Source organism: Lycium ferocissimum, chromosome 5 (assembly GCF_029784015.1).
Source record: "Lycium ferocissimum isolate CSIRO_LF1 chromosome 5, AGI_CSIRO_Lferr_CH_V1, whole genome shotgun sequence".
NCBI classification, from domain to species: domain Eukaryota; kingdom Viridiplantae; phylum Streptophyta; class Magnoliopsida; order Solanales; family Solanaceae; genus Lycium; species Lycium ferocissimum.
The window spans coordinates 25,189,358-25,201,080 of record NC_081346.1 but is presented as its reverse complement, the minus strand read 5'-3'; the positions used below and the strand labels follow the sequence as shown (position 1 = coordinate 25,201,080).

General features: G+C 33.2%; 1 protein-coding gene across 4 annotated transcripts; it reads right to left on the bottom strand.

Moving 5' to 3' along the window:
* Nucleotides 1–1,546: 1,546 nt before the first annotated feature.
* Nucleotides 1,547–7,224, bottom strand: LOC132056590 (E3 ubiquitin-protein ligase BIG BROTHER-like). Of its 4 annotated transcripts, none has more exons than XM_059448867.1 (8): nucleotides 7,031–7,224; nucleotides 5,715–5,882; nucleotides 5,411–5,630; nucleotides 3,990–4,030; nucleotides 3,839–3,898; nucleotides 3,544–3,668; nucleotides 2,908–3,016; nucleotides 1,547–1,810 (listed from the first exon to the last, which is right to left on the bottom strand). In XM_059448867.1, exons 2-8 carry the CDS (start codon nucleotides 5,838–5,840, stop codon nucleotides 1,769–1,771), a joined length of 723 nt encoding a protein of 240 aa, XP_059304850.1. In that variant the 5' UTR covers nucleotides 5,841–5,882; nucleotides 7,031–7,224; the 3' UTR covers nucleotides 1,547–1,768. The 4 variants fall into 4 exon arrangements, with proteins under 4 accessions (XP_059304850.1, XP_059304849.1, XP_059304848.1 ...); XM_059448866.1 differs by having other exon boundaries at nucleotides 5,715–5,886; nucleotides 6,959–7,223; XM_059448865.1 differs by having other exon boundaries at nucleotides 5,715–5,886; nucleotides 7,031–7,219.
* Nucleotides 7,225–11,723: the final 4,499 nt, after the last annotated feature.

Here is an 11,723-nt window from a genome sequence, read left to right as displayed (position 1 = left end):
AAACCCGAAATACACTCCACATACATCAACATACATTTCACATACACCAGACATACACTCATTCCACAACCAGTAACATGCACACCTAACAGACAAATTAAATAACATACCCTTAATATATAATTATTCCATCACTGAATCACCAATAGATCACCATACCGATCAAAAACCACCATTCCTTCCACCATATATAACAACGCAAACCAAAAAAAAAAAAAAAAAGAAAAAAAAAGGAGAGTTTCACCATAGCTAATCTGCCCAAATCAATTTTTTGTTGGAGCTATTGCTTCCGTTACGTCTGTCTTTTTTATTTTTCTTTTTCACGAAAAATCAAATCCATTGGAGATAATACGAACTAGGCTTTAAGTGAGGGAAAAAAGTAGATAGAGAAGGAAGGGAGATGGTGGTGGCCGGCCGGTTTGCTAGTGATGGCAGTGAGAGGAGAGAGAGAGAGAGAGTGTGTGTGTGTATCCCCTCCATCTTTTTCCTAAATTGTTATTTGTAAAAAATCTTGTTACGTTAGGTAATTAAATGAAAATGGATATACTAGTTGTATTTTAGGAGCCTATTTTGGTCACCTCGGGTGAAATATACACATGCTCCGTTCCAATTTATATGGCGGTGTTTGACTGAATATGAAGTTTAAGAAAGAACTGAAGACTTTTAAAACTTATGGTCTAAATCGAGTCATAGACGTTTCGTGATCATAAATTATCTCATTAAGTGTATAATTGTAAAGTTTGCATTTTGCATGCTCTTTAAAAAAACTAATCTATATTTTACTAAAATGTACTTATTAATGGTACTTTAAACAAACTACAGTGGCTCCAATTAATTTGGAAAACGGTTACTTAACGAGAAGGGTAAAAATCTCTTAATTTGCGAAATTTGACAAATAAAAAAGTTAATCAGTAGTAAATACTGGATAAGTAAAAGGGAATAAAAGAAGTATGATAATTTCTTGGTATGATAATTTCTTGGAACAAACTAAAAAAGAAGGTAGACATAACTTATACATAAATTGGAACAGATGGAGTATTAAAGCACGTTAAAGTGAAATTAATGATGATTCAAATGGACTCCAAAGGATATTTCTGTAAGCTGTACATCTAGCTGAATCTAATAGTTTAATTCATCTTATTAGGCTGAACATTTCTCATAATTTCTCACATAATTTCATTTCTTGTTATCAAGGTGAATTCATCTTTAGACGCTCCATACTCATTTCCTTTTGGGGGTCAAAACAAAGAACTTCATTAGCCTTTAAAAGTGCTGATTGCAGTTCGGAAAGTAACAAATTTAGAGAAAATGGCAAGGGAGTGCTAATAAAAACTGTGGTAACTTTCAGGATAGAAAACTATAAATATTAAAGCAATGACATCCCAAATTAATAGTCACGCTAAATGTGCAGGAAAGACGATAGATATTGCGCTTGCAAATTGGTCTCTTTCAAATCAAAAGTCAATATCTAGCTGATATCACGAGCGTAAGGACCATACATATTTTTCGGTTAAATGGTCTCACCAGCAAACGTAAAGTCCATAAGTTTCCCAATCACATTTCATTAAGAAGAAGAAGAAAAGCCATAATGCATATGAACGCAGGATACGTTCAGAATGTCAAATATTGGGAGATGCTATTTACATACCAAATATGTCTTTTAACGGGGCTACTTCTCTCTACATGTTTAAAAATATAGCGAATTTGAAGGCAGGTCCAAGGCTTTATCCTTTCCATGGGATGTTGCATTTGCAAAGTCATTCATCTTTCACCTCTTCATAACAGAGTGGGCAGTTCTGTGACACATACACTGAGATTAGTATTAAGCTAAAAAGGATAACACGCTGAATCTTGAAACTTCAAAAGAGGTAATTTTTACCATGTTATGTAAATTGTGCAAGAATCTCTCACCTTTATTTCCTATACAGGGAGGTTATGCTATAAATTTTGCATTTAATTGATTAAAGGGCAAAGGTGCAAATATACCCCTCAACTTTGTGATTTAGAGCAGATATACCCCTCGTAACAAAAGTGGTGTATATATACCCCTGCCGTTACAAAATGGTGCAAATATACCCTTTGCGCTGACAAGTTTAAAAAAAAAATCATTTAGATTATTTTTTAATTAAAAAAAATGCCACGTGACTTTAAAAACGTCTACCTATTTTTTTTAAGTAGACATTTTTCTAAAGCCATGGTAATTTTTTTTCTGGTGTATCGGGTATGGTTCGTTTAAAAAAATATCTCCGTGACTTTAAAAAAAATAAGTCTACCCATTTTTTTAAACGAACCAGACCCGCCTATCAGGAAAAAAAAATTACTATGTGACTTTAGAAAAGTATGTCTACTCAAAAAAAAAAAAAAAAAACGGGTAGACTTTTTTTCAAATTCACGTGTCATTTTTTTAATTAAAAAATAACCTAAATGATTTTTAAAAAAAAACTCCAGAAAGTATATTTGCACCATTTTATAATGGTAGGGTATATTTGCACCATTTGTAACTAACTTGGAGATATATATACCACTTTTGTAAGAGGATATATACATCTAAATCGCAAAGTTAAGGGGTATATTTGCACCTTTGCCCTTGATTAAAAGATGATAATACTATTCGTTTGTTCAGAAATCTACAAGTGTGCTTTAGAAGGAAAGCCAAAAGGCAAGATTAAGAACTATAAAAGTTAAATAGAGTTTGATCACTGTCTTAGTCACCAGGATCCATATCTACACAAAAATTGGCACGATGCAATCACTCATAACAGGATACTAGGATCAAAGCAATTTCAAAACTTTGCTTCTCTTTGATGTTTTTATCATATGTTCTTACTAGACCATTGGAGAAGAAAAAATGAAACAGAAAACATTGAAGGGGACATGATCTTTAAGTATGAGGATATGGTTTCTCACCTTTCTTTCTTTTAGCCAGCGGTTAATACATTCTGAATGAAACATGTGTGCACAAGGTAAAGTGGTCAACATATCTCCGCTTCTGTATGCAGCATAACATATAACACACCTGCAGAAAATGAAATTGCAGTGACCAACATAGTTAGATGATCCAATCTTTTCTCAACTTGTTTGAAGGGTTTATTCGTGCACTTTTCTCTAAAATGAAAATGAAGTTTTTTACTGGATCAACTTTTACAATCTTGTTTTCCAGGAAACCTATTCAAAAGAAAGCCTATCCAAAGTATTGTCAAATGGGCTGCTTAAGAAAACTAACTGACAACTGTTTTAGCTGTCAGCAATGTATGAACAGTGGATGGTGGAGCAGGATTGAAGAACAACTTATGTCGAGAGTTTTACTTTTTAATTCATAAAAATAAGGAGACCAGAAAATCAAAAACACGATAAAATTCGTGAGGCCAGTGACAGCAGTTTGCAAGCTTTATTTTAATCGTGAGCTATCCGCCACAGGAAAATGTCAAAATAATGTTAGTGAGGGCAGTGACAACAGTTCACATGTTCACTTTTTTAAAATACCAACTCAAAAGAGATAGGCAGGACAGAAAAAATAATATCACAAAGGGCAGTTGTTCCTACTCTCCCATTTTCTTTTTCTTTGAGAAGAATCCAGTCTTGTATTTGAAAGTTGGTAAACGGCGTATGAGGTCTTGTGAAAGCCCTCTGCTCTGCTGGCCAACAGCTTCTCCTAAAGATTGCAATTCCTACCAAAAATGGAAGAAGACAATTGGAAAAGCATAAAAGCAAATTCACACGATGGCAAAAGAAAGAAAAGCAAGAGCAATCTGTGTAAATAACATGGTGTGTAAACTAAGGTCCTTGCACTCAATATTAAATATTTCAAGCTTAATAAAAACAAGTGCATCAGTCTAACCTCATAGGTCATACTATCTGGATCAACATCATCTTGTCTCCTCGTGTTTGGATTCTCAGCCTGCACTTAATAATAGAAACCTGCGTTAACCCTTGCATACAAACTTATTAAGCATAAAAGACCAGTAGAGAACTAAAAAGTTGCCCCATACCCTGACCGGAGGTGATTCTCTAGGAGGGGATTCCCTGATGCCTGCAGATATATGGAGGTTACTTGGCTATGAGTAACGTGGACATTCAATAACATTTCCAAAATAGAAAACTCATACTCTTCTATTCACCCACAAAATTGTACAATCTAGCTTGTGGCTAAAGTATACTGACGTGCACACACCTATCAAACGCTCTAAAGTATTGAGTCACTTTTTTGAAATGGATTTAGAAGACTGAAGAACAATGATACCCTATATAGCCTGATAAAAAATGTTTTCCACAAAAATGTTTTCTTGGGAAGAAATCATTTTATACCAAATAGTGGAAACAACTTGTGTCCATTGTGATAATAAATCATTCTCTACTTACACTCCTACTCCAGATCACTTGCTTCTATAAACATAATGATTATTTCCACTTTTTGCAACTTCTAATCAGTGTTATCAAAAGCGAAAAGCACAAATAAAGCATAAGCTTTATTGAAAAAAGGCGCAAATGGAGAAAACATACAAATATGTATGTGTAGTCCAGGACTAATAATCAAAAAAATGAATAATAAATATATGGACTACAATTTTTTTTTTGGATAAGTATATGGACAAAGACATTAAAACAATTATAATAAAGTGAATATCCATTGTTTAGTGTCACATCTTCAGGATTACACTCATTGGCAAGGAAAACTATGCCTTAGAGCTTTGATGACGACACTGAAGCGCACATAAAGCGAGGCGAGGCACTCAACATGTTTTCGCCTCGCTTCAGGGCTTAAGCGCAACTTTGACAACACTGCTTTACATTTTACATCATACCATTCAGGGCTTCAGCGCGCCTTTGACAACACTGCTTTACGTTTTACATCATACCATTCAGGACTTAAGCCCAAATTTCCCAAAAAATGACAAACACAGACAGAATTGCTATGTTGTACATCAATAAAATGACAAATACTAGCACGCTTTGAATCACAAAGTTAATCAACTGCATTTGGTATGAACAGTTTATAACACTAATATACGCGGGGGGCGGGGGGTGGGGAACAATTCTTTCGGCAACTTCTAGTACATTTCATGTTCTTCACTATCTCAATATTTATGTTCATTCAGTGAGTTCCTTGTCCTTTGTATTTAAGTTGTTAGATTGCAAGCTACTAGCCTTTCGTCCATTCTAAAGATCAGCATAACAAAAACTTTATTTCGGCAAAGTTTAACATCTTGGCATCTATATATCATTGGTATTGGTTATACTTTCGGACCGGTTAGAACAAGATGACTAACATCTTGTTTGACCACAGAGAAGAACATCTGTGGTTGGAAAAAAAGAACGTAATCCCATGCGACTTGTACCTTAAGCCAAAGAAGAGACAAAATCTGTATAACCAAGAAATCTACTGAATAAATAAAAGTTCTTATGAAATTACCAGCCACAGTAGAGCTAAGCTCATCTCTACAGAAATCCTCAAAGTCATCCCCTAACTGCAATGATCTAGCTAAAGCTTCGTCCAGAGCCAATTGTGATTCACGGTTTTGAGAAGAATCACCCTTTTGTGCTGATAACTGATGCCCACTACTGGTTTGGCCATATTCAGAGCTCATATTCTTGTTTTTCCCATTTGCTTGAAATGACAAGTAAACAGTTTCCTGCAAGATAACAATCCAACTGTCAACAGAAATACTGTTAACTGTTGTATTAGGAACAGAAACATTCATATCATTCCGTAATACCTGTTGCAAAAGAACTTCTTCATAACTCAAATCGCCATCCTCCGGGAAAAAATCTTTTAAATTCTCAGCAATCTCGGATGGGATTCCGCCACTCGCATAATGGGTATGCAACAAGCTGTTACTCATTGTAAATGTTTCAGGTATAACTTCACGCTATTCTTCTTTAGACTGTCTGTAGAATTTAGAGTTGATCAGGACAAAGATATATCAAGTGAAGATGATAAAAGGACTTGAAAGAAGCTTATAAAGAAGATCAAATTTTCATACCTTAAATATCCAGTAACACCTGTTTCCAGAAATAGGTGTCATTTTTTTACATTCACCTCATATAAATGTATCTAACCTCTTAAATAGAACGGTGTACATTTGATGATAAATGAAAAAGACAAAGAAATATGCATATCCGTAGAGGGATTATAATGAACCATTCATGACTACAAACCAAGGGAGTTCGATGAAAAAAGACTGTCTCTTAGTTTTGACCATCTCTCCCCTCTTCAAAATATTATACATAATAATGCCATAGATTCAAAGGATATGAAAATTAGACTACTTGAAAAGGGCTTGGAAAGTTATCAGACACCGCATAGGACCAACAATGCTCTGCAAATATATTAGACAAATTCTGCAATTCAAGAAAATGCCAATAATGACTGATTTTGACACCTTAGAAATTATCAAAATTAATACATAGATACACCACCAGCACCAAGCAAGAAATAGGTACCAATTCAGGTATAGGCAAGATAAAATGGCATTGCAAATACAAAGAAAAAATGCCAAACACTTATCTACACAGTAATAGAAAGGGGCTTTCTTAGTTGCTCAACTTTCCCACACTATATTTACACTGAAAAAAAAATCACACTTAAAAAATAAAATGACCTTAATGTACCCCTAAATTCACAAATCTGGAAAATTCAAGATGACAAGAAAGGCAAAAAGCTGGAAATCATGATTTAATTGCATTATTACATCTTACATTAATCTCTCTGTTCTCATACTCAATTATGACACATGAATTCATGAGTAAAATTGTAAACATACGTATGACAAAAACTGGCAAGATTCAAAATTTTGTCACTTTACATCAAAATAAACATACCCATTGAAATGCAAATTCAAGAAAAAAAAAAATTCCATGAATTTGACTCTATTATTCATGAAAATAGCAGAAAAATTGGAAACATGTGTATAAACTGGCAAGATTCAAATATTGTCACTTGACATCAAAATTAACATACCCATTTTAGAATCTTGAAATGCAAATTTGACTAAATTATTCATGAAAATGGCAGAACTTTGAAATTTTTTACCTTTTTCAGGCAAGAAAACAAGATGGGGGTCTTGACTGTGAGTCTAAGCAGGTCATATTTTGTAACTGGACTGTAGAATAGTGAAGAAAAGGTCCAAATGATAGGAACATATGAATATTAGTATATTATATCCAAAGGAGAAGGATATTAAAGGGGTCCACTTTGCTTTATTGAAAATGCTACTGGTGTAAAATGGTGCAATTGATGGTAAGTTTTTCATAAGCCAGAATAGTGAGACCCATGACTTCAATAAAGACACAAATCCTACTTGTATAGCCTTTTTGCTTTTTTGGAAGATAAAGTTTCATTCTTTACTATGGGGGAGCTAAATACTGTAATGTGTACTTTTCTATATTTACTGCTGTTTGTTTGCAAATGACAGTAAAAGCTTAGTTTAGACAGAGAGATAAAAAGGAATGTGGACAGGGTGAGGAGAAAGAAGGCACTGCCCACTTGTACAAAAGAAAAATATAAAGCTTGCTTGAATTAGCTAATTAAAAGTAGTATAAAGTGTTAGAAAAATATATTTAGATGCTGAGCTAAATAAGTAATTATGTGTTAAGAGTAGAAGTACTGAAACTCATAATTAGTAATTAGCGTGTGTGGTTAAAAAGTGTTACTAATAAATATTTTTTTTCTATTAAAATAATTGAAATATCCTAAAAGGTATTTAAAAAAACTATGAATTTGAAAGTAGTCGTATTTAAATAAATAGTGATTTGAAGATAGAAATAAAATTGAGAGATAATAATTAAAGTTATTTTTAGAAGAGTACAAAAGATATTAGGGAAAAAAGAAAAAGTTTGATCAAAGAAAAAATATTTATAAGCTATAAAATCATAAGTTAGAAATGACCAACTTGTTATTTTTTTTTATTATAAGCACTCGATTTATAAGTATCTTCAGTGTTTATCAAATAAGTAAATAAACTAAAAAGTATCTATAAGTTAATTTGACAGTGTTTAATCTTAGCCAAATACATTGTAACTATTTCTTTTTTCTTTTTAAGTTTTTGAGGTTGGCACGAGCAGTCAATAGTGAGAGGAGAAATTTTTTGATAAAACTGAAACTCATGTACATTACATTAAAATGGTTAAAAGATACTAGCAGGCTACTATGGGTTTGTGATATGATAGCAAATGTTTTCCACTAAAATATTTAAAAAATAAGTAATTTTTCTACTTATTTTATTGTATTTGGTATGCAAAATGAAAAATGTCATTTTAAGAATATTTGTATATAGTCAAAGCAAAACACTATGCGATTTTAAGTTCGAAGTGCAACTTCTGATGGTGAAAGATATGGAGAGGGTGAGAGGGGTAGGTGTGTGTGTGGGGGATGGTAGGTGGGGGTTGGGTAGGGGTAAGGGTAGGTAGGAGTGGGGTAGGTGGGGCGGGGGAGGGTCTAGGGTGTAAGCAACGGCGTGGGTGTGGGTGGGGTAGCTAGGGTAGGTAGGTGGGGTGGGTGAATAATGTTGGGTGGGTTGAGGATGGATTGGTATGTTTTTATTGATCCGGAAAATATTTTCCTCAAATTTCTAAAAAACAACAATATATATATTTTGGTGTAATTTCCAAAAAACTAAAAAAAAAAAAAAAAAAAAAAAAAAAAGGAAAATATTTTCGATCGTACCAAATACACCCTATATGTTGTGTGATTTTTAGGAACAACAAAAAAGCTACGTATTTATTTATGGGATGAATCGACACCTCAAGTCGTCAATATAAGACAAGCTGATAAAGTCGCTCACCGCTATATGCTCATAAAACTTACATACTAGACTAGACGTGTTCTATTGGAATTGTCCTAGTATTAAAATACTGCTGTTAAAATTTTGACCTTCTATTCGTTAGAGTTGATATTGTACAAGAGTTATTTTTCCTGTGGTGTTATGTTAAAGTTATCTTGTGTGAATCGTCCTATTTGGATGGTCATATTCAGGCTACTTGGGTCCAACTTTTCTAGATGTGTTCTATTGGAATTCACCTGTTACAATTGTTTTGTTAAATTTTTCCTATTAGAGCTATTTCGAGTTATCTTGTTTGAGATGTCATGTTAAAAGTTGTCTAGTACGAGTTGTTTTATTTGGAGGGTTTTATTTGAGCTGCTTAAATCCAACTTTTGAAAGTGGCTAATGGTTCACTTGTCTCACAATATAATAAGCAGTATCACATCAAATTGCATCAACATATAATTATTGCTAATTCACCATTGCAAAAGTGACCATATAGGAAGTAAGGGGAACGTGAAACATCATTATTGCATTCAAGATTTAATAGAGAAATCACTTCCACCACAAGAATAAATCGCCGACACATCACTTTAAAAGTAGATACCTGTAAGTATTTTATAAAATGCAGATGCAAAGAGGTATCTCAGAGACAAAAACACTTTGTGAGCTGCTACATTTACATCTTTTGATCTTTGTTCTTTCTTTTTTAATGCACTTCTTTTTACATACACAAGTGCTGACCTGAATCGAAAATTAAGTCCCCAATTCATTGTGATATTTTACTCGAAAATTAATTGTTTATTTCCATTTGTGAAGACATTCCAAACAGTTCATGATCGGTCAATTTCCTTCAGCCAAAATTTCCAATTCATTGACATTATTATTTGCTCATTTAAGAAATATAAATATTGTTCCACAATTTTGTGCGCTATACAAGATAATGTAGTTGTAATTATTTTCGGCTTCCTTCACTCAACTTTTCATTGTGCATTCATAAAACAACACAAATGTGCAATATTTAAGAAATATTTAAAGAATCGTAGCATCATTAATTGATTATCATTCCATGGCAACTAATATTAACAACACCATAACTAATTCCTAAATAAAGGAATCCAGTGGGAAAGAATCATGCGTAACCCCAAGCTTTACTTTCCTATCTTTTAGCTAAAATATTTATCTTCCGAATTGGTTTCTCAAACTTAATAATACTGGTTTCTCAAACTTAATAATACAACTGAAAAAAAAAGGATAATTGTATTCTAAAAAAGTTGCTATATAATTTATATAGCCCACACATAGAGGCAGGTCATCTGAAAAAAATCAACAAACTGGAAACAAAAAGAAGGTAAAAATTTATATTGAATATATATAAAAAATTTAAAAAAAAAATATTATTTAAACAAACAAACTGATATTTACAATAAATGTATATAACATATATAAACATTTATATAAATATATAAAAATTAACGTGAATCTTTAAGTAAATATATTTATGAAATATATGTGTGTATTAAATTTATATAGAATAAATATAATATTTATACAAAAATATACTACATATATATAATAAATGTATATAACATATATACCAGATTTATGATAAATTTATACTAAAAATATAACATGAATCTTTATTTATTCTAGAAATATACCAAAGAGAGAGAGAGATAAAGAGAAAGTAACACAGGATGGTTAGGACGGTTTCTCTTGACGCACGTTAACTAATGTATGCCAATCCATGGGAAAGAGAAATACGACTACGAATCCGGTGGAAATCATGGCTAAGAAGGGTGTAGGGAGAGGATCGAATCCAATTGAAGGTGCCAGAAATGTGAGGGAGGTAATACTCCAAAAATTAAGAACACAAAATTTAAAGACCAAATGAGTAACCAATTGAAAACGAGAGCATTAGCATAGAGATTGAGAGACAAAGAGACCGATTCCGGTTGTTAACTAACGGAACACAAGTACAATCAATTGCAAATCATGGCTAAGGAGTAGGAGAGATCGAATCCAATGGTGCCGTACAAGACTCCAATAAGTAACACGGTAACCAATTGGAAAATCCAAATCTAGTTAAGATTAAAAAACCTGGCACAAAAAGTAAGGAGCAAATCAAATGGGAATGGTTAGAGGCAACTAAAACTCCGGCGAGACAATCATGGGCAGATGTGGTTGAGCAAAACGAGGGAAGTAAAGTATACAGTATTAATGGTAAGTCGCCTGAAAACCTTGCATCTGTATGGGATAATTTTGATAACTCAAAAATTACCAATGCGGGCTTCAAATTAGAATATGTTAATCCGGAGACAATTGGCGATCAATTGATTGGTTATATTGAGGAGGAAGATATTACGAATGAAGTTGAATATGGGAAGCATGTTGTGGTATGTTATGTCCTAGGTGCTCATCCACCATTTATTGTGCTAAATAGATTTATTCAAAGGATGTGGGGGGAAACATGGCATCAACAAGGTTGCTATGATGCAAAATGGTATTGTTCTAGTTAGGTTTGACAATGTAGATGGGAAGAATGAGGTGATACAAGGGGGAATCTATCATTTCGATAACAAACATCTAATTGTGAGAGCCTATGATCCGCATACGTGAATTCACACGAGATGAATTGTATTCTGTACCTATATGGATCAAACTTTCTGATTTAGATTTTAAGTATTAGAGTGCTAAGGGATTAAGTAAACTTGGAAGCTTGGTTGGAAAACATTGATAGTTGATAGGAACATTGAAAAGAAGGCAGGACTCAACTTTGCTAGACTACTTGTGGGGGTGGAGATTGATACCTCATTACCAGAGGTGATCAGATTCATGAATGAAAAGGGTAATATTATATAGCAAAAGGTTACATATGACTGGAAATGATCCCTTTGCAAAATTTGTAACAAGTATGGTCATAATGAGGATAGTTGTAGGAAGAAAAAGAAGAATGTGCCGAGA